The sequence below is a fragment of the Heterodontus francisci genome, chromosome 41 (genome assembly GCF_036365525.1).
Source record: "Heterodontus francisci isolate sHetFra1 chromosome 41, sHetFra1.hap1, whole genome shotgun sequence".
Lineage (NCBI taxonomy): Eukaryota > Metazoa > Chordata > Chondrichthyes > Heterodontiformes > Heterodontidae > Heterodontus > Heterodontus francisci.
Window position 1 is genome coordinate 36,617,654 of NC_090411.1, and position 22,258 is coordinate 36,639,911.

Sequence of the window (22,258 nt, forward strand, 5' to 3'; positions counted from 1 at the left end):
TTCTCATGGGGTTAAGGTGAGCAGAGGGAGAAGTGTGCAAGGTGTCAGGTGTGTCAGAGACTGTCCCTGTTTAGTGCCCCTGCTGTCAACAAGAGAGAAAGATGCCAGGATCAGGATCACTGCTGTAATACAGGCTGGAAAACAGAGAAGATGTAAATTAGGGTGCTTGGGTTTTGAAAGCCTGTATGTTGGAGGGAGAGAGGTGAAAAGTTTTGCAGTTTTGAGGTCTGGGAAAGAATAGGTTGGAGTAGGAGAGGGTGTGAAGAACGCAGAAGAAGAACATTGCTGTAGAATAATGGGTTGATAATGTTTAAAACTGTCAATCCCTCAAGCACAATCACCATTTAGAGTAGCATGGTACTCTAGAGGTAAACTGGCTGCCATTGCCAGGTACTTGAAGTCCTGGCTCAGAGTTACTAATTGTGTATTTTTTCCCTTGATACCATTTCTCCTCTCCTGAAGATGCTGAGTTTCACTGTGGTAAGTAACACAGGGGCCGGCTGCCCTCCAGAGCTAGTCCAAACCATCACACCAATTTCCAGCAGGGGTGACTAGACAGTGATCAGGAATAGGAGCCTTGGCTGGCTTTTCCCCTCTCCCTAGCCTGGGATGCTACATCCCCCTCCCCTCCCCACCACCCTGATGCTGCCGGATTACTCACTCAGCTCAGGCTGGGAATGAAAAATGTGAATTTGTGCACAGTCTGGCTCATTGTTGCACCAGTGACACCTTCACGCATTCAGCCATCAGTTTACTACTTACCGAATGGTTTTTAATGATGTTCATTTTCTGCAGTTGAGGTCTCTCTTCTGTGACTTACTGATTTCTTTTCTCTCCCCACCTCCTCTGCAGGTGAGAAACCCCATCAATGCAGCGTGTGTTGGCGGTCATTCTCGCTTAGGGACTACTTGATAAAGCATATGGTGACACATACAGGAGTGCGAGCGTATCAGTGCCCGGTGTGCAATAAACGCTTCACGCAAAAGAGCTCCTTGAACGTGCACATGCGGCTGCATCGCGGCGAGAAGGCCTTCGAGTGTCATGTCTGTAACAAGCGTTTCTCTCACAAGACTCTGCTGGAGAGGCACATGGCCACACACATTATATAAGCACATGTGGGCCAGGCTGAGCCAGGTAAATCCCACCCATACTGGATTTACCTGGGATAATAATGCGTAGCAAGCAAACCCACGCCCAGCACACCGAGGGGTTTTACCCAGAGATATAAACCAGCTACAGTGTAAACACAGGATGGGGCGGGGGTGGTGGACACCGCATTCCTCCCCCACCCCCAAAAAAAAAAGCAAGGAATCTCCCCACATAGCTCAGTGAGTTGATGCACTACCTGGGTCATACTGAGACAACACAGAGCAGAAGGGAGCCTGGTTTGGTTCCCATTCTGTGTTAAGTTAACTAATCTCAGCCTGTAGCAATGCCAGAGTTGGCCTTAGTGACTATGGGTTAGGGAGAGGAGAACCAGCAAGTGTTCACTACCCATTAGAAGATGTGTTGATGTTGAATGTGGATATGATTGGGTTCAGCCATGATGCCCCTCACAGCTAAATAGTCCACTGACATTTTTTGTCCATGCTCTCATTCGGGCCAAGGTATCCTGGAACCCTAAGGGGTGGGGAGGTTTTCAGAGCACCAGGTGGGTAAAATTCCTGCACTGAAGGGTCACAAACCCACTTTAAATAAATGGATTAACAGCATTGTTAAAATTGTACACAGGAACTTGACATAACATTGATCACTGTAGTAAAACTAATAGCTAGAAACATCTGGGCATTCAGTGAGTGTTTAGAGAAGCAGTATTGATGAATCTCCTCCAATTCCAAGGCTTGTTATGGCAGCTCCTCAGATTAATTGAGGTCAAGCTCCAGTTACAATTTTTTATTTAATTATTAAAGTAATAAATGGAACAGCCAGCTAGTTCAGCTATGCCTTTCTTAATGTTTTTAAACACTGCCTGAAATATTTAATTTATCAATTAATAAGCTAGAGTCCAGTTCTCTAATGTGTTTAGGTGATTAGGTATTGAGAGTAAAATCCATCCTTGTTGTCCAGATCCCAGCTTGTCCCACTGTCTGTTCTCACTGCCTTCTCGGTTTGGCTAAAGTTGCCTCATTGCATCAATTACCTGCAATATGTTAAGAAAAAAATTCAAGCCTGAAAGTGCACGGAACTGTGACCCTGGCAATTCCATAGCGATCACACCCGTTAGATCCACCACTGTCCCAGTTGACTTTCTAGTGTCGGTGGAGCTTCCTTCATTTGCATATCAGTGGTGGGCATCCTCAGTTCCTCCTCATCAAATGCTGCATACTGTAGTGATTGATCCTAGAGGGGGAGAGGAGACTGTCTACTGGGTTCACCCTCTCCCTGGTGCCACAAAGACCCAACAAGTGATCCTTGGTAATGGGCAGATTTTTTTTTTTAAAACACACTCCCAGCCTGGCTTCCCAGTTGGTACTTGTATGTTCTAAGGAAACTAGGTACACCACGTTATACCACTGGCAGGCCTCTCCCAGAGCTGGTACTGTGGAGGACCCAGCCCCACTCCCTCTCATCACTGGCCACATAACAAGCCAGTGGAGGCCCTCAAAGCCTGCTCTATCCCCTGCGCGGGGTTGGACCTAGTGTATCTTAAGTACTGGACTAATTTCCGGTGCATTAGTGAGAGGAAAGTTAGCTAGTGTTCCTGCTCCTGATCATTACCCCGAGACCCTCGATTGTGGAGATGCTGGGTGAGAACAGGCTCTGGATAGCCTGTGACCATCTCTTAGCCATCCTGCCAACACTAACTGTTTAGATCACATAAATAGGGCTACTTGAGGTAGTGAATAGTTGATACCTGCTGCCAAACACAAACATGAGACTACCTTTATAGGAGGAGGGAGAAACATGAAGGAGCTGGGACAACTTCAGTTAAAAAGCTTCAGTTTGATTCTCTGCAAAAAAAATGATGTAGAAATATGTGTATTACTGTGTCTTAGTCTGTGTGTGTTGGAAGATGAATTGTGTTTATCAGTTCTGAATGAGATTCCAGTCCAGCCAGACAGTAATAGTGGGTAACATTTTCAGTAAAGGAGGTAAACCGTAATACACAGGGAGGGATTCCAGTCTCTATCTGACCTCCAAAGAGAAATGGAGGGTCTGTCAGAGAGCTGATTTCCCTGCATTACTCCCTCTTCCTGACAAACCTGTTTCAGCTGTGTCTCTGATTCTGGCAAAATCCTGATCTACACCATTGCTGGGCTTTACAATTAGATCTACAACAGTTTCTCTATAGTACCAGAGATCCAACAATGCTGGGTTTTACAACCCTATGCTGGGCTTTGGTTTCCAATCCAGCACCACGTGCTGTGCTCCATAGTGCCAGGTCTAGAACTGTATGCTGCACCCAGTGGTATCACTGATGATTGAATGTTTTCCAAGAATGCATTTCTATATATTAGTTACAATAGATTTGAGCGGGGGGAGGTTAGGTAATGAACCATTGCCTGATTCTATCAGTGGACTAACGCCTTGTGTATGAAGGTTAGAATTGGGTACTATGTGAAATGAGAAAAATTCTGTCAGTTTCAAATCAATGACCAAACGGTTCTTTTAGTGACTGGAACACTATCAATGCTGCTAACAATATTTAATATTTTAAAATATCCCAGGCCTATGTACTGAGAGCAGGTCATTCCTAAGTAGTGTGATACTGTAGAGGTTCTTCAGGCAAATCTTTCTCTCTTTTCACTAAAGAGATCTCTAACAAACTCTTGATTGTCTTTGCCTTGTCCTCTCCCTGTCTACCTGTCATTTTGTCATTGGATTTGCTTCCTCCTAATGCTGCCTCATCTAATCCTGTTACAGAGCCCATATCGCTGTACTAAAACCATATCAGCTCCACTAGTATGTCAGTGGGTGAATTCTATGCCAGGTGGTGCACTGCCCCACACAGATGAGGTGGTCCCAGCTTCAAGCACCGGTTTGTGCTCAAAAACCTGTCAGGGCTCCTGCTACTGATCTCCATTCACTGCCTCCTGCTGGATAGTGAGTGCATGGCTACTTAGAGGGCAGTGTTTCCTGTCATTTTCCTTCGATGTGTGTGGCCTGTTTGTTGCACGATGCAGTACGTTCCAGATTGCTGCACTGCTGCACATCCGTGCAGCGTAGAAGGAACATTCGAGGAGGGGAGTGTCACGAGGCCCCAGGGAGTTGCTGGTCCCCATCCAGCAAGAATGCCTGCCTTCAGGAATGAGGGGAGAGATAACTTTATTTATTCTAGCGTCAATAATTCTCTCCCCCAGCTCTCCATACTTATCATGTGGGAATAGTGGGAGCATAGGATTCTCTCCCAGTTCAACTGCTGGATAAACTTGCCTCTCTTTGTGAGAAGGATGTGAGTTGAGGCTGAGCTGTGAGCTTTCCTAGCCAGTAGTTGAACTCTGGATTGCGGTTGCTGGGTTGGATTGGCCAGTACAGGCGTATTCTCGAACATTCAGTGTCACACTGAAACCTGATACTTGCTGTGCTACATCTTGCTTCTAAACCACTTCCATGGACCTTCCTGTATCTTGCATAAGTGACCCTTATTCATATCTGAGCCTAAGTGATGAGCATCAGTGCACTATTCAACTGTAGAGGGCATGCCCAATTCTCTCCCAGCCTCCATTTAATCCTGATTGTAGGGTCCGAGCTGTGGTCAGCTACCATGTGTCAATCCTGGGCCCTCCAGCTCTGTGCGTCTCAGCTACTCTGAATAAACTCACAGAGACATCAGGGTTGCTGCCTAAAGAAATGCAAGGATGGGGAGTGAAGATGTTGATGCAAGGATGTACAGTAAGGAGAGAAAGTAAGAAGGAAGAAAAACTAAAAGGATTAGATAGCAAAGAGCAAGAGGTGTTTAATTAGGCCAGGTGATGTGGGCAGAGAAAGCTATGCTAAAATTAACCTCAGTGCTCCTGATGGAGGGTTCTTGCTCCTGTTCACTATCCTGGGTTCCTGCTCTTGTTCACTATCCAGGGTGTTTCACTATCCTGGGTTCCTGCTCTTGTTCACTATCCAGCGTGTTTCACTATCCTGGGTTCCTGCTCCTGTTCACTATCCAGGATGTTTCACTATCCTGGGTTCCTGCTCTTGTTCACTATCCAGCGTGTTTCACTATCCTGGGTTCCTGCTCACTATCCAGGGTGTTTCACTATCCTGGGTTCCTGCTCCTGTTCACTATCCAGGGTGTTTTACTATCCTGGGTTCCTGCTCTTGTTCACTATCCAGCGTGTTTCACTATCCTGGGTTCCTGCTCACTATCCAGGGTGTTTCACTATCCTGGGTTCCTGCTCCTGTTCACTATCCAGGGTTCCTGCTCCTGTTCACTATCCAGGGTGTTTCACTATCCTGGGTTCCTGCTGCTGTTCACTATCCAGCGTTTTTCACTATCCTGGATTCCTGCTCCTGTTCACTATCATAGAATGGTTATGGCCATGAAGGAGGTCATTCGGCCCATCGTGTCTGTGCCAGCTCTCTGCAACAGCAACTACCAGGTTCCACTCCCCCACCTTTTCCCCATAGCCCTGCATTTCTTTCTCTTCAGTGGCCTTTTTCTGTGCCGTAAATTTTCTATAACTTCCCATGATTCTATGAAAGCATGAGGACATTCCTAGTAACTGCAGTTTAAACATTGGTGATGGGTAAGGTTTAAGAAACAATAATCAGGGAGAAAATCAACAGGCACCTGGAGAGGTTTGAATTAATTCACGAGGGTCTGCTCCGATTTGTAAAAGGCAGATCGTTCTTGACTAATTGAATTTTTTGATGAAGTAACAGAAGGTTGATGAAGGGAAAGCAAGTGAAGTTGTCTTTATGGATTTTAGGAAAGTGTTTGACAAAATACCACATAAACGGCAGTTTAACAAAATTGAGGCTCATGGAATAGGAGGGTCAACGTCAGCTGACGGAAAACAGCGAGTTGGGATAAATGTTTTTCAGACTGGAGGACAGTAAACAGTGGTATTCCCCAAGGGTCAGTGCTAGGACACAGCTTTTTTGATATATATAAATGACTTGGATTTGGATTACAGAGTAGAATTTCAAAATTTGCCAATGATACCAAACTTGGAGGTGTGGCAGACAGTGAGGATGATACCAATCGACTGCAACAGGACAGTGATAGGCTAGCAGAAAGGGCAGGCAAATGTTAGATAGAATTTAATACAGAGAAGTGTGAGGTGATGCATTTTGGCAGAAGGGATAGGGAGAGGCAATATAGACTAAATGGTAGAGTTCGAAAGAGCGGGTAGGGACGGAGGGACCTAGGGGTTCATGTGCACAGATCTTTGAAGGTGGCAGGAAGTATTGAGAGAGTAGTTAGCAAAGAATATGGGATTGGGGTTCATAAGTAGAGATATTGAGTATAAAGCAGAGAAATTATGCTGAACCATTATAAAGCTCTGGTTAGGCCACAACCCAGTTCTGGTCACCACACTTTAGAAAGGATGTGAGGGTCCTTGAGAGGGTGCAGAGGAGATTTACCAGAATGGTTCCAGGGATGAGGGAATTTAGCTACAAGGTTAGGTTGGAGAAGCAGGGGTTGCTCTCCTTGGAACAGAGGCAGTTGAGGCCTGATAGAGGTGTACAAGATTATGACAGGTTTAGATAAGAGAGACAAAGAAAAGCTGTTCCCATTAGCTGATTGTACAAGGACTAGGGGACACAGATTTAAGTTTTGGGCAGGAGATGCAGGGGGAATGTGAGGAAGAACGCAGCAAGTGGTAATGATCTGGGACTCGCTGCCTGTAAAGGCGGAGACGATCAATGATTTCAAAAGGAAATTGGATGGGAACTTGGGCGAAATAAACCTGCAGGGCTATGGGGATTGAGTGGGGGAATGGGACAGACTGGATTGCTCTAGGGAGAGTCGGCATGGACTCAATAGGCCGAATGGCCTCCTTCTGTGCCGTTATGATTCTGTAAGATAATTATCCAATTCGCTTTTGAAAGCCATGATTGAACCTGCCTTCACCACACTCTCAGGCAGTGCATTCCAGATCCCAACCACTCGCTGGTTCAGGATCTTTCTGCCCATGGGAACAGTTTCTCCCTATCTACTCTGCCCAGACCCCTCATGACTTTCAACACCTCTATCAAATCACCTCTCAACCTTCTCTTTACAGAGAACAGACTCGGCCTCTCCAACCCATCTATATAACTAAAGTTCCTCATCCCTGGAGCCATTCTCGTGGCTCTTTTCTGCATCCTTTCTAAAGTATGCTGCCCAGAACTCCTGTTGAGACCAAATCAGTGTTTTATACAGGTTTATAATAACTTCCTTGTTTTTGTACTCTATGCCTCCATTTATAAAACCCAGGATCCCATTTGCTTTATTAACCGCTTTCTCAATCTGCCCTGCCACCTTCAGTGATTTGTGCACATATACCTTCAGGGCCCTCTGCTCCTGCACCCACTTTAGAATTGTTCCCTTCAATTTATATTGTCTATCCTTGTTCTTCCTACCAAAATGAATCACATCCGCAAATTTTGAAATAGTGCCCTGTACACCCAAGTCTAGGTCATTAATATATATCAAGAAAAGCAGGGGTCCTAACACTTTTTTCTTCTTTGGCCTCCTTGTCTCGAGAGACAATGGGTAAGCGCCTGGAGGTGGTCAGTGGTTTGTGAAGCAGCGCCTGGAGTGGCTATAAAGGCCAATTCTAGAGTGACAGACTCTTCCAAAGGTGCTGCAGATAAAATTGGTTGTCGGGGCTATTACACAGTTGGCTCTCCCCTTGCGCTTCTGTCTTTTTTCCTGCCAACTGCTAAGTCTCTTTGACTCGCCATGCTTTAGCCCCGCCTTTATGGTTGCCCGCCAGCTCTGGCGATCGCTGGCAACTGAGCCCCACAACTTGTGATCAATGTCACAGGACTTCATGTCACGTTTGCAAACGTCTTTAAAGCGGAGACATGGACGGCCGGTGGGTCTGATACCAGTGACAAGCTCGCTGTACAATGTGTCCTTGGGGATCTTGCCATCTTCCATGCGGCTCACATGGCCAAGCCATCTCAGGCGTTGCTGGCTTAGTAGGGTGTATATGCTGGGGATGTTGGCTGCCTCGAGGACTTCTGTGTTGGAGATACAGTCCTGCCACCTGATGCCAAGGATTCTCCAGAGGCAGTGAAGATGGAATGAATTGAGACGTCGCTCTTGGCTGATGTACGTTGTCCAGGCCTCACTGCCGTAGAGCAAGGTACTGAGGACACAGGCTTGATACACTTGGACTTTTGTGTTGTGTGTCAGTACGTCATTTTCCCACACTCTCTTGGCCATTCTGGACATAGCAGAGGAAGCCTTTCCCATGCGCTTGTTGAATTCTGTATCGAGAGACAGGTTACTGGTGATAGTTGAGCCTAGGTAGGTGAACTCTTGAACCACTTCCAGAGTGTGGTCGCCGATATTTATGGATGGGGCATTTCTGACGTCCTGTCCCATGATGTTCGTTTTCTTAAGGCTGATGGTTAGGCCAAATTCGGTGCAGGCAGCCGAAATCCTGTTGATGAGTCTCTGCAGACACTCTTCAGTGTGAGATGTTAATGCAGCATCATCAGCAAAGAGGAGTTCCCTGATGAGGACTTTCCGTACTTTGGTCTTCACTCTTAGATGGGCAAGGTTGAACAACCTGCCCCCTGATCTTGTGTGGAGGAAAATTCCTTCTTCTGAAGACATGAACGCATGTGAGAGCAGCAGGGAGAAGATGATCCCAAACAGTGTAGGTGCGAGAACACAGCCCTGTTTCACGCCACTCAGGATAGGAAAGGGGTCTGATAAGGCGCCGCTATGCTGAATTGTGCCTTTCATATTGTCATGGAATGAGGTGATGATACTTAGTAGCTTTGGTGGACATCCGATCTTTTCTAGTAGTCTGAAGAGACCACGTCTGCTGACGAGGTCAAAGGCTTTGGTGAGATCAATGAAAGCAATGTAGAGGGGCATCTGTTGTTCACGGCATTTCTCCTGTAGCTGGCAAAGGGAGAACAGCATGTCAATGTTGGCAGCACAGTGGCGCAGTGGTTAGCACTGCAGCCTCACAGCTCCAGCGACCTGGGTTCAATCCTGGGTACTACCTGTGTGGAGTTTGCAAGTTCTCCCTGTGTTTGCGTGGGTTTCCTCCGGGTGCTCCGGTTTCCTCCCACATGCCAAAGACTTGCAGGTTGATAGGTAAATTGGCCATTAGCAATTTCCCCTAGTATAGGTAGGTGGTAGGGAAATATAGGGACAGGTGGGGATGTGGTAGGAATATGAAATTAGTGTAGGATTAGTATAAATGGGTGGTTGATGGTCGGCACAGACTCGGTGGGCCGAAGGGCCTGTTTCAGTGCTGTATCTCTAAACTAAACTAAATGGTGGATCTCTCTGCTCGAAAGCCACAGTGTGCCTCAGGGTAGACACGCTCAGCCAGCTTCTGGAGCCTGTTTAAAGCGACTCGAGCAAAGACTTTCCCCACTATGCTGAGCAGGGAGATTCCACGGTAGTTGCAGTCACCGCGGTCACCCTTGTTCTTATAGAGGGTGATGATATTGGCATCGCGCATGTCCTGTGGTACTGCTCCCTCGTCCCAGCACAGGCAAAGCAGTTCGTACAGTGCTGAAAGTATAGCAGGCTTGGCACTCTTGATTATTTCAGGGGTAATGCTGTCCTTCCCAGGGGCTTTTCCGCTGGCTAGAGAATCAATGGCATCACTGAGTTCTGATTTTGTTGGCTGTATGTCCAGCTCATCCATGACTGGCAGAGACTGGGCTGCATTGAGGGCGGTCTCAGTTACAACATTTTCCCTGGAGTACAGTTCCAGGTAGTGCTCAACCCAGCGGTCCATTTGATTGTGTTGGTCAGTGATTGTGTCCCCTGATTTAGATTTGAGGGAGGCAATCTTCTTGATGGTTGGCCCAAAAGCTCTCTTAATGCCATCATACATTCCTCTGATGTTTCCGGTGTCAGAGGCCAGCTGGATATGACTGCATAGGTGTTGCCAGTAGTCGTTTGCGCAGTGCCTGGCTGTTCTTTGTGCAGCGCTTCTGGCTGCTTTAAGTGCTACGGATGTTAACTCGCTGGGGGCTTTCTTGTAGTTCAGCAGTGCAATGCGCTTAGCGGCACAACCCCTGAGGAAACCCACTATATACCTTCTTCCAGTCTGAAGAACAACCATTCACCACGACTCCCTGCTTCCTGTCTCAGCCAATTTCATATCATTCTTTAGTTTAGTTTAGAGATACAGCACTGAAACAGGCCCTTCGGCCCACCGAGTCTGTGCCGACCATCAACCACCCATTTATACTAATCCTACACTAATCCCATATTCCTATCACATCCCCACCTGTCCCTATATTTCCCTACCACCTACCTATACTAGGGGCAATTTATAATGGCCAATTAACCTATCAACCTGCAAGTCTTTGGCATGTGGGAGGAAACCGGAGCACCCGGAGGAAACCCACGCAGACACAGGGAGAACTTGCAAACTCCGCACAGGCAGTACCCAGAATCGAACCCGGGTCCCTGGAGCTGTGAGGCTGCGGTGCTAACCACTGCGCCACTGTGCCGCCCCTTTCTGCCATTGTCCCATTTATTCCAGGGGCTGTAATTTTGCTGACAAGCCTGTTATGTGGCACTTTATCAAATGTCTTTTGGAAGTCCACATACACCACATCAACTGCATTACCCTCATCAACCCTCTCTGTTACCTCAACAAAAAACACAAGCAAGTTAGTTAATCATGATTTACCCTTCACAAATCCATGCTGGCTGTCCTTAATTAATCCACATTTGTCCAAGTGACTGTTAAGGTTGCCCCAAATTATCATTTCTAAATGCTTTCTCACCACCGAGGTGAAGCTGACTGGCCTGTAGTTGCTGGGCTTTATACCCTTTTTTGAACAAGGGTGTAACATTTGCAATTCTCCAGTCCTCTGGCACCACCCCTGTATCTAAGGAGGATTGGAAGATTATGGCCAGTGCCTCCGCAACTTCCACCCTTACTTCCCTCAGTATCCATGGATACATCTCATCCAGTCCTGGTGACTTATCAACTTTAAGTACAGCCAGCCTCTCTAACACCTTTTTATAAATTTTAACCCATCCAGTGCATTTTTCGCTATGACTTAGGAAGAATCTACTTCCTTGGTAAAGACAGATGCAAAGTACTCATTTAGTACCTCAGGCATACCCCCTGTCTCCATGCATAAATCGTCATTTAGGTCCCTAAACAGTCCACTCCTCAGCTTATAGAAGATCTTTAGATTCTCTTTTATTTTGGACTCCAGTGTCTTCTCATACTCTCTCTTTGCTTCTCTCATTTGTTTTTTCACTTCCCCTCTGAACCTTCTGTATTCAGTCTGGTTCTCAATTGTATTATCAACCTGAAATCTTTCATATGCACCCTTTTTCTTACTCTATCTCTTTCATCATCCAGGGAGTTTACCCTATCTTTCCCCCTCCTGGGAATGTACCTTGGCTGTACTTGAACTATCTCCTCTTTTAAAGCAGCCCATTGTTCAGTTACAGTTTTGCCTGCTAATCTTTGTTTCCAATTTACCTGGGCCAGATCCGTTCTCACCGCATTGAAATTGGCCCTTTCCCAATTAATTAATTTAACTCTGGATTATTCCTTGTCCTTTTCCATAGCCAGCCTAAACATTATGATGCTGTAGTCACTGTCCCTTAAATCTTCCATGCACTGACGCTTGCTCCACTTGGCCCACATAATTCCCCAGGACCAGGTCTAGCAATGCCTCCTTCCTTATTGGACTGGAAACATACTGATGTAGCAAATTCTCCAGAACACACTCTCGAAACTTCCTTCTCTGTCCTTTACACTATTACTATCCCAGTCTATGTTAAGTTAATTAAAGTCCCCCATTATAACTACTCTATAATTCTGGCACCTCACTGTAATTTCCTTGCAAATTTGTTCCTCTATATCTTTCCTACTACGAGCTGGTGGCCTATAGAATACACGGAGCAATGTAATGGCATCGCTACTATTTCTTAACTCTAACCAAATAGATTCTGTCCTTGACCCCTCTAGGACATCCTCTCTCTCCAGCACTGTAATGTTCTCCTTAATCAATACTGCCACTCCTCCTCCTTCCTTCCCTATCTTTCTTGAACACCTTGTATCCAGGAATATTTAGTACCCAGTCCTGCTCTTTTTTGAGCCAGGTCTCTATTATCACCACAATATCATACTTCCATGTGCCTATCTGCACCTGCAGCTCACCAACCTTATTTACCATACTCCGAACAATCACAATCATGCACAGTAAACCCAATTTGGACCTTATTACATTCCCTCTTACCCTGACCCCACCGAATGCCTTACTATTTCCTACCCTAGTGCTATCTGTCTCCCCCAAATCTCTGTGCACCTTGGTTTTCCTCTCTAATATTAGAACCTGGCCCCACACCCCTGCCAAGTTAGTTTAAACCCTCCCAAATAGCACAAGCAAATCGCTCCTCAACGACATTGGTCCCGGCTCTGTTCAGGTCTCATCTTCCCCAGAACTAGTCCCAATGTCCCAGGCATCTAAAGCCCACCCTCCTGCACCATCTGTTCAGCCACGTATTCATTTACTGTATCCCCCACTATGCAGGCTGTTTCATTATACAGGATTCCTGCTCCCCTTCACTATCCAGGATTGCTGCTCCCATTCACGATCCAGGTTGTTTCATTATCCTGGGTTCCTGCTCCCATTCACTATGCAGTGTTACTCCTTTTCTGAATACTGTCCTGGGTTCCTACTCCTGATCACTATCAGTACTCACTATTAAAATCCACACATGACTTCTCGGTACTAGAGAGCTCTCAGCACTTAAGCATCTGTCCCCAAGGGAGACAGTGGCTTTGGGGGAACTGTCCCCCAGTGAGAGACAGGACCTTCAGGAAATGTCCCCCAGTGAGAGTCAGCACCTTCAGGAACTATATCCCAGTGGGAGTCAGCAACTTCAGGAACTGTATCCCAGTGAGAGTCAGCAACTTCAGGAACTGTATCCCAGTGAGAGTCAGCACCTTCAGGAACTGTATCCCAGTGAGAGTCAGCACCTTCAGGAACTGTATCCCAGTGAGAGTCGGCACCTTCAGGAACTGTATCCCAGTGAGAGTCGGCACCTTCAGGAACTGTATCCCAGTGAGAGTCGGCACCTTCAGGAACTGTATCCCAGTGAGAGTCGGCACCTTCAGGAACTGTATCCCAGTGAGAGTCGGCACCTTCAGGAACTGTATCCCAGTGAGAGTCGGCACCTTCAGGAACTGTATCCCAGTGAGAGTTGGCACCTTCAGGAACTGTATCCCAGTGAGAGTCGGCACCTTCAGGAACTGTATCCCAGTGAGAGTCCGCACCTTCAGGAACTGTATCCCAGTGAGAGTCAGCACCTTCAGGAACTGTATCCCAGTGAGAGTCAGCACCTTCAGGAACTGTATCCCAGTGAGAGTCAGCACCTTCAGGAACTGTACCCCAGTGAGAGTCGGCACCTTCAGGAACTGTATCCCAGTGAGAGTCGGCACCTTCAGGAACTGTATCCCAGTGAGAGTCAGCACCTTCAGGAACTGTATCCCAGTGAGAGTCAGCACCTTCAGGAACTGTATCCCAGTGAGAGTCAGCACCTTCAGGAACTGTATCCCAGTGAGAGTCAGCACCTTCAGGAACTGTATCCCAGTGAGAGTCAGCACCTTCAGGAACTGTTCCCCAGTAAGAGTCAGCACCTTCAGGAACTGTTCCCCAGTGAGAGTCAGCACCTTCAGGAACTGTATCCCAGTGAGAGTCGGCACCTTCAGGAACTGTATCCCAGTGAGAGTCAGCACCTTCAGGAACTGTATCCCAGTGAGAGTCAGCACCTTCAGGAACTGTATCCCAGTGAGAGTCAGCACCTTCAGGAACTGTATCCCAGTGAGAGTCAGCACCTTCAGGAACTGTTCCCCAGTGAGAGTCAGCACCTTCAGGAACTGTATCCCAGTGAGAGTCAGCACCTTCAGGAACTGTGTCCCAGTGAGAGTCAGCACCTTCAGGAACTGTATCCCAGTGAGAGTCAGCACCTTCAGGAACTCTATCCCAGTGAGAGTCAGCACCTTCAGGAACTGTATCCCAGTGAGAGTCAGCACCTTCAGGAACTGTATCCCAGTGAGAGTCAGCACCTTCAGGAACTGTATCCCAGTGAGAGTCAGCACCTTCAGGAACTGTTCCCCAGTGAGAGTCAGCACCTTCAGGAACTGTATCCCAGTGAGAGTCAGCACCTTCAGGAACTGTATCCCAGTGAGAGTCAGCACCTTCAGGAACTGTTCCCCAGTGAGAGTCAGCACCTTCAGGAACTGTATCCCAGTGAGAGTCAGCACCTTCAGGAACTGTTCCCCAGTGAGAGTCAGCACCTTCAGGAACTGTATCCCAGTGAGAGTCAGCACCTTCAGGAACTGTATCCCAGTGAGTCAGCACCTTCAGGAACTGTCCCCCAGTGAGAGTCAGCACCTTCAGGAACTGTATCCCAGTGAGAGTCAGCACCTTCAGGAACTGTATCCCAGTGAGAGTCAGCACCTTCAGGAACTGTTCCCCAGTGAGAGTCAGCACCTTCAGGAACTGTATCCCAGTGAGAGTCAGCACCTTCAGGAACTGTATCCCAGTGAGAGTCAGCACCTTCAGGAACTGTATCCCAGTGAGAGTCAGCACCTTCAGGAACTGTTCCCCAGTGAGAGTCAGCACCTTCAGGAACTGTATCCCAGTGAGAGTCAGCACCTTCAGGAACTGTATCCCAGTGAGAGTCAGCACCTTCAGGAACTGTCCCCCAGTGAGAGTCAGCACCTTCAGGAACTGTATCCCTGTGAGAGTCAGCACCTTCAGGAACTGTATCCCAGTGAGAGTCAGCACCTTCAGGAACTGTATCCCAGTGAGAGTCAGCACCTTCAGGAACTGTATCCCAGTGAGAGTCAGCACCTTCAGGAACTGTATCCCAATGAGAGTCAGCACCTTCAGGAACTGTATCCCAGTGAGAGTCAGCACCTTCAGGAACTGTACCCCAGTGAGAGTCAGCACCTTCAGGAACTGTATCCCAGTGAGAGTCAGCACCTTCAGGAACTGTCCCCCAGTGAGAGTCAGCACCTTCAGGAACTGTACCCCAGTGAGAGTCAGCACCTTCAGGAACTGTATCCCAGTGAGAGTCAGCACCTTCAGGAACTGTATCCCAGTGAGAGTCAGCACCTTCAGGAACTGTTCCCCAGTGAGAGTCAGCACCTTCAGGAACTGTATCCCAGTGAGAGTCAGCACCTTCAGGAACTGTATCCCAGTGAGAGTCAGCACCTTCAGGAACTGTATCCCAGTGAGAGTCAGCACCTTCAGGAACTGTTCCCCAGTGAGAGTCAGCACCTTCAGGAACTGTATCCCAGTGAGAGTCAGCACCTTCAGGAACTGTATCCCAGTGAGAGTCAGCACCTTCAGGAACTGTCCCCCAGTGAGAGTCAGCACCTTCAGGAACTGTATCCCTGTGAGAGTCAGCACCTTCAGGAACTGTATCCCAGTGAGAGTCAGCACCTTCAGGAACTGTATCCCAGTGAGAGTCAGCACCTTCAGGAACTGTATCCCAGTGAGAGTCAGCACCTTCAGGAACTGTATCCCAGTGAGAGTCAGCTCCTTCAGGAACTGTATCCCAGTGAGAGTCAGCACCTTCAGGAACTGTCCCCCAGTGAGAGTCAGCACCTTCAGGAACTGTACCCCAGTGAGAGTCAGCACCTTCAGGAACTGTATCCCAGTGAGAGTCAGCACCTTCAGGAACTGTCCCCCAGTGAGAGTCAGCACCTTCAGGAACTGTACCCCAGTGAGAGTCAGCACCTTCAGGAACTGTATCCCAGTGAGAGTCAGCACCTTCAGGAACTGTATCCCAATGAGAGTCAGCACCTTCAGGAACTGTCCCCCAGTGAGAGTCAGCACCTTCAGGAACTGTATCCCAGTGAGAGTCAGCACCTTCAGGAACTGTATCCCAGTGAGAGTCAGCACCTTCAGGAACTGTATCCCAGTGAGAGTCAGCACCTTCAGGAACTGTATCCCAGTGAGAGTCAGCACCTTCAGGAACTGTATACCAGTGAGTGTCAGCATCTTTCACATAGAAAGGGAAAAAGTAAGAAAATATCCAAGATGAAGAATTAGAAAATCAGGGACAAGGAATTCACTAGAAGGAATGGGAAATTCTGACAAAAGAATCTGTTGCAATGACATATTAAGCAGTTAAACTGTTGTACTGTGTGTGTGCTATTGATGTTAGTGTTTCAGTACAAGAAATCTGCCAGCTGTTGCGATAGAGCGTGTGTATAAATTTATTATTGTGTAGTTGTGTTTTTATTGAAGATTTTTACCAGGTCTTGATGTTTATAATGCAGTAAGAGGAATTTTAAAGTATTTTACAATGTGAAAGTTTGTTTTCTTATTGATTTGAGGAGTAATGTCTACCCCACTAAATGGGTCCTTTGCTCATCAAATGGTCTATAGGTAATAATGAGTTCAATGTTTGTCTGAATTTCAATAAGTGCAATAGATTGTGGTGTGAAGGAGCACAGTAACAGCACTAGCTTCAGTGCACCAAGGACTTCTGATGAGTCTGCTGTGGGTAAATCACCACAGAATCCAGAGTGTCACTGGTACCTGTTTTCATCATATCTGTCTGCCAGTTGTTTATTAATTCTGAGACAAGTTCCAACTGGGCAGGCGGTGGAAGAGATGTGTCCGAGTTTTGCTTTGCTGCTATGAAAATTCATTAAAATACCTGAACCAAGAACATATGATGCACAGGAGGAAGTGGGAAAAAATTGAGTTTAAATTTGATCCCAGACTTTTAATGTCTACGTGTCTTTGATGTTGGAAAGCCCGCTTGAACCTGACTATCTGGCCACAGTTGGGTGTGTGGTGACCCTGGTCTGATTGGCAATCTGTGTTTAAAAAGCTTACAAACAGCTCAGAGCAGGCTTTGACTGGAGTTGTAAATCTGAAGCATACTCTGCACATCTGTCTGTGACCCTGGGCTGCACTCCACAAGTGACCTGAACCTGCAAAAGCACCAGGAGGCATAATTGGGATGTGCTCCTGGTGAAATGCTCACAGCTGCCTTTATGCTCATGTGTGTGTGGGCTCATTAGCATTTCTTATTTTTAATAAAAGATTTAAATGTGTATGTTTGTTTCTGTACATAATAACTCATGGTGATAGGATTTGGGATGAGACACACTCCTTTAACAGCAAGCCATCAGATCTAAGGCAGTGTTGTCACTGGTACAAATATCAGTTTTGTAAACCTATACCCACCGATACATCACCTCATCCAGAACAAAAGTCCTTCTCCAGTTCCAATCTCCGTTTGGAAGAGCAGATTCTGTAACTACTACTTGGAATTTTTTGTAGTTCAAGAGCCATAGAGTCATTTACAGGACAGAAGGAGGCCATTTGGGCCATCGTCTAGACCGGCTGTCCATGGAGCTATCCAGTCGGTCCCACTACCCTGCTCGATATCCATAGCTCTGCAAGTCGATTTCCTTCAGGTGGCCATCCAACGTCCTTTTGAAGTCATTGATCATCTCCACTTCCACCAGCCTCGTGGGCAGTGAGTTCCAAGTCATTACCACCCACTGCATAAAAAAGTGCTTCCTCACATTCCCCCTGCATCTTTTGCCCAAAACTTTCAATGTGTCCCCTAGACCTTGTACCATTTGTTAATGGGAACAGTTTTCCTTCTCTAATTTATCAAAGCCTGTCATAATCTCGTACACCTCTGTCAAATCTCCCCTCAATCTCCTTTGTTCTAAGCAGAATGAACCCAGCTTTTCCAACCTAACCTTTTAACTAAAATTCTCCATCCCTGGAACCATTTTGGTAAATCTCTGCACCCTCTCAAGGACCCTCACTTCCTTTCGTGACCAGAACTGAACACAATACTCCAGTTGGGGCCTAACTAGAGCTTTATAAAAGGTTCAGGGTAATGTCTTTGCTTTTGTACTCAAAGCCTCTATTTATGAAGCTCAAGATCCCCTATGATTTACTAACACTCAGTATGTCCTGCCACCTTCAACGATCTATGCACATGCACCCCCAGGTCACTGTTTTCCTGCACACTCTTTAGAACTGTGCCATTAAGTATATATTGCCTTATCCGATTCTGCCAAAGTACATCACCTCACACTGTCAGTATTAAATTCCATCTGCCACCTCTCTGCCCATTCTGCTAAGCTACCTAGCAAGAGTGCAACTATTTCACAGGTCCACTATTTACTGAAATTAAGACAGAGGTAGATAGATTTTTGATATGCAAGGGGGTGGAAGGTTATCAGGCATAGGTGGAAATGTGGAGTAATCAGTTCAGCCATGAACTTATTGAATGGCGGAGCAGGCTCGAAGGGCCGAGTGGCCTACTCCTGCTCCTCGTTCGTATGTAATGTCACTTTAACAACCAAAAAAATCCAAGGTACTGCTGACAAAAATATTTTCATGTAAGTGTCAGTGTCTCTTCAAGTAAAACAAGGCAAAGAACAAAGTGCGATTAGAATATTGTGAGCACTGATATATTAAATGGAATCTTAATGTGAAGTGATTGGATCTGTTGTAATTCAGTGTAGAGGGGATTAAGTGAAAACTGAATCGTAAGTTTACAGCAGCTTGTATTTAATTCAATTCTTGGATCTTGGCTCAAAGCCCAAATTGGGTTTTTTTTGTTCTTTTTATCTTTGAAACCTTCAAGGTAATTGACAATACAGTCTATTGGACCAGATATTTTGCAGAGCTGAGTCCTAAAGCAGTCCATCCACCAGGCCTATTTATTACTTTAAAATCTTGAGAAGGTTGCAGATTTCCTGTCCACCCACCTGTTGTTAGGTTTTTCTGTTGACAGTTCCCATTTGAATTGCCACAGTGTAGTTGCTGCCCTTGACCCTTGGGTAGCCCTGGGGGTTGAATATGTGGATCTCCTCATTACTTTTTTTTTATCTTTTCTTTTTTTGAACAAAAAACTCAAATTAAAATGCCATTCTCGGCATCAACGATGCACTCCAGCCCCTGCGGTGCCCACCGGTCGCGGAAGGCCGTACCGGCCAAGCGTACCGGCGGACAACGTATGCTCCTTCTCCAGGGATACCTGGGCGCGAACGTAACCACGGAAGAGGGGCAGGCAATCGGGGAGGACGGACCCCCCGACGGCCCGCAGCCTGGACCTGTGAATTGCCACCTTGGCCAGGCCCAGGAGCAGACCAACGAGGAGATCCTCTTCCCGGCCCACGCCCCTCCGCACCGGGTGCCCAAAGATCAGGAGCGTGGGACTGAAGTGCAGCCAGAACTTGAGAAGCAGCCCCTTCAAATTCGCAAATAGGGGCTGCAACCTCGCACACTCCAAATATACATGAAACAAGGACTTGTCCAGGCCGCAGAAAGTACAGGCGGCCGGGGAGTCCGTGAACCTACTTAAAAGTCTATTGCACGGGACTGCTCTGTGCAACACCCTCCACCCCAGGTCCCCGATGTAAAGGGGGAAGACTCCCACGTAGAGAGACCTCCATCGGGGTTTCCCCTCGCCGCCAGATGGCAACGAGGACCACCAGGGCGTGTCCAGCCGGCTGACGAGGGGGAGGAAGTGGAGACTGTGCAGGAGCAGCCCGTACAGGAAACCCCTCCGCACCGATTGGAATGGCACGGAGGGCATTTCCAAGAGGCGGCTCAGATTGTGCGGGACCGGCTCCCGAGGAGGGTTTCGGGGCCTGGGTCCGATGAGCAGTTCCGGCCGAGCGGGGGTCAGCTCGGCCGGGATCGCTCCGCACTCCCGAGCCCCCTCGCCACCTGCTGTGAGGGGCGTCCCGGGGGTTTCGGCTATTCCTCCGCCTGCCGGACCGTCCCCGGAGTCGGCCGCCCGGACAGCCGAGGCGCTCTCCTCCACCGGCGGGGGAGCGCCCTGACTGGAGGCGACCATGTTCCAGACTCGGAATAGATCCCGGTAAAAGACAGGCAACTCCCTCAGAGAGGCGCGGCTAACGGACTCCACCGGGAGCTGCGTGTCGTCTTGAAGGCAGTGACACTGGCGGAAAAAATACGTCGCCAGCGCACACCATCTGGGAGGACGCTCGACGTACAAGTATCTCTGCAGGGTCCGAAGGCGGAGAGTCGCAGCCTGGGTGCGGACGCACACCAGCGACTGACCGCCCTCCTCAATCGGGAGACTCAGGACCGCGGCAGAGACCCAGTGTTTCCTCTTGCCCCAGAAGAAATCGACGAGTTTCTTCTGGATCTTGGTGGCAAATACAGGGGGCGGGGCCAAAGTGACCAACCGGTACCACAACATGGAGGCCACCAGTTGGTTTATGACCAACGCTCGGCCCCTTTAGGAAAGCACTCGGAGCAGTCCTGTCCAGCGCCCCAGCCGAGTGGTGACTTTCGCCTCCAACTCCTGCCAGTTTGCCGGCCAGGCTTCCTCAGCGGGGCTAAGGTGGACTCCCAGATAGAGGAGGTGCGTGGTGCTCCACACAAAAGGTGTCATCTCCTCCGGCAGGGAGTCCACCCGCCACTGACCAACCAGGAGTCCGGAACATTTCTCCCAATTGATCCTCGCGGAGGACGCGGCAGAAAAGGTCTGCTGGCAGTCGCGCATCCTCCGCAAGTCAACGGGATCTGTGATTGCGAGGAGCACGTCGTCGGCGTAAGCTGAGAGGACGACCCGCATGGCCGGCTCGCGCAGAACTAATCCCGTCAACTTCCTGCGAAGCAGGCACAGGAAGGGCTCCACGCAGATGGTATACAATTGGCCGGACATGGGGCATCCCTGACGCACTCCTCTCCCAAAGCGAAGGGGCGCCGTCAAGGACCCGTTAACTTTGACTAGACACTCTGCAGCGACGTATAAAAGTCGGACCCGGGCCACAAAATGCGGCCCGAGTCCAAAAGCGCGCAGAGTCCCGAAAAAGTAATCGTGATCCACCCTGTCGAACGCCTTCTCCTGATCGAGGGAGAAAAAGGCGACCGACTGACCAGTCCTCTGGGAAAGATGGATCAGGTCCCAGACCAGGTGGATGTTGTCCTGGATGGACCGGCCCGGGACCGTGTAGGACTGGTCGGGGTGGATCATGTGGGCCAGCACGGAGCCCAGGCGGGTAGACATAGCCCAGGCAAAGATCTTATAATCCGTGCTGAGGAGGGAGACCGGACGCCAGTTTTTAAGCAGGCGGAGATCGCCCCTCTTCGGCAGCAGGACGATGACCGCCCTGCGCCACGAGAGGGGCATCTCCCCGGTCGCCAGGCTTTCCCCCAGGACCCGCGCGTAATCGTCCCTCAGGACGTCCCAGAACGCCCTGAGGAACTCCACGGTCAACCCATCCAGCCCTGGGGATTTGCCCCTTGAGAGCTGGTGGAGGGTGCCAGTCAGCTCCACCAACGTGAGCGGAGCCTCCAATCCTTCGGCGTCCTCCGGGCTGACTTGCGGCAGGTCCTCCCACAAAACTCTGCGCGCATCCTCGCTGGACGGATCCGGAGAGAACAATGCACTGTAATAAGTACGGACCAGGAGGCCCATTCCCTCCGGATCCGTGATGGAGGATCCGTCGTCGGCCAGCAGCTCGACGAGCTGCCTACGGACCCCCCGCCATTTTTCCAGCAAGTAGAAGGGTGAGGCGCGAATTAAATCTTCCAGGATCTGGATCCGCGACCTCACGTTTGCGCCTCGGGACCCTATGAGCTGCAGGTCCCTCACGCGCCCTTCTTCTCTTTGTACGCCTGCCACAGGGCCGGGTCCACGACGGCATGACCGATGGCGGGACTCCAAGTCGAGCACCTCCCTCTCAAGGCGCCCGATCTTGGCTTCCCGCCTCTTGGTCGACCCCTTCGCGTACTCCTGACAGAAGACGCGGATGTGAGTCTTGCCCACATCCCACCATAGCCTCAAGGAGGGGAAGCCCCCCTGCTTCCTTCTCCAGTCGGCCCAGAATCGACAGAGCGAGTCCCGAAATCGCTCGTCCTCCAGCAGCCGGTTGTTAAAGTGCCAGTACGCGGACCCCGCCCGCGTGCGGAGCGGAGTGAACTCCGCCCACACCAAGCGGTGGTCCGAGCACGGCACCAGCCGCATGGAGGCCGCCGAGACGCGGGAGACGTACGCCTGCGAAATGTAGAGGCGGTCGATTCGCGACCCCCCTCCTCCAGACCTCCACGTGAAGGCGCTGGAGTCGGGATGGAGATTCCGCCAGACGTCCACCAAGTTAAGGGAGCTGATCAGTCCCCTCAACTT

General features: G+C 48.9%; 1 protein-coding gene across 4 annotated transcripts in view; it reads left to right on the forward strand.

Annotated features, from left to right (window-relative positions):
- The window catches only part of LOC137353494 (zinc finger and BTB domain-containing protein 20-like), a 36,527-nt gene that overhangs the window by 10,491 nt on the left and 3,778 nt on the right, over positions 1-22,258 (forward strand). For 3 of the 4 annotated variants that reach the window (XM_068019840.1, XM_068019841.1, XM_068019843.1), the window contains one exon: positions 853-10,228. The exons of the other annotated variant lie outside the window; for it this stretch is intronic. In XM_068019840.1, the coding sequence (XP_067875941.1) occupies positions 853-1,109 (257 nt within the window). In that variant the 3' untranslated portion in view covers positions 1,110-10,228. Of the gene's footprint in view, positions 1-852; positions 10,229-22,258 lie in introns of those variants that run through there. 4 annotated transcript variants of the gene reach the window in all.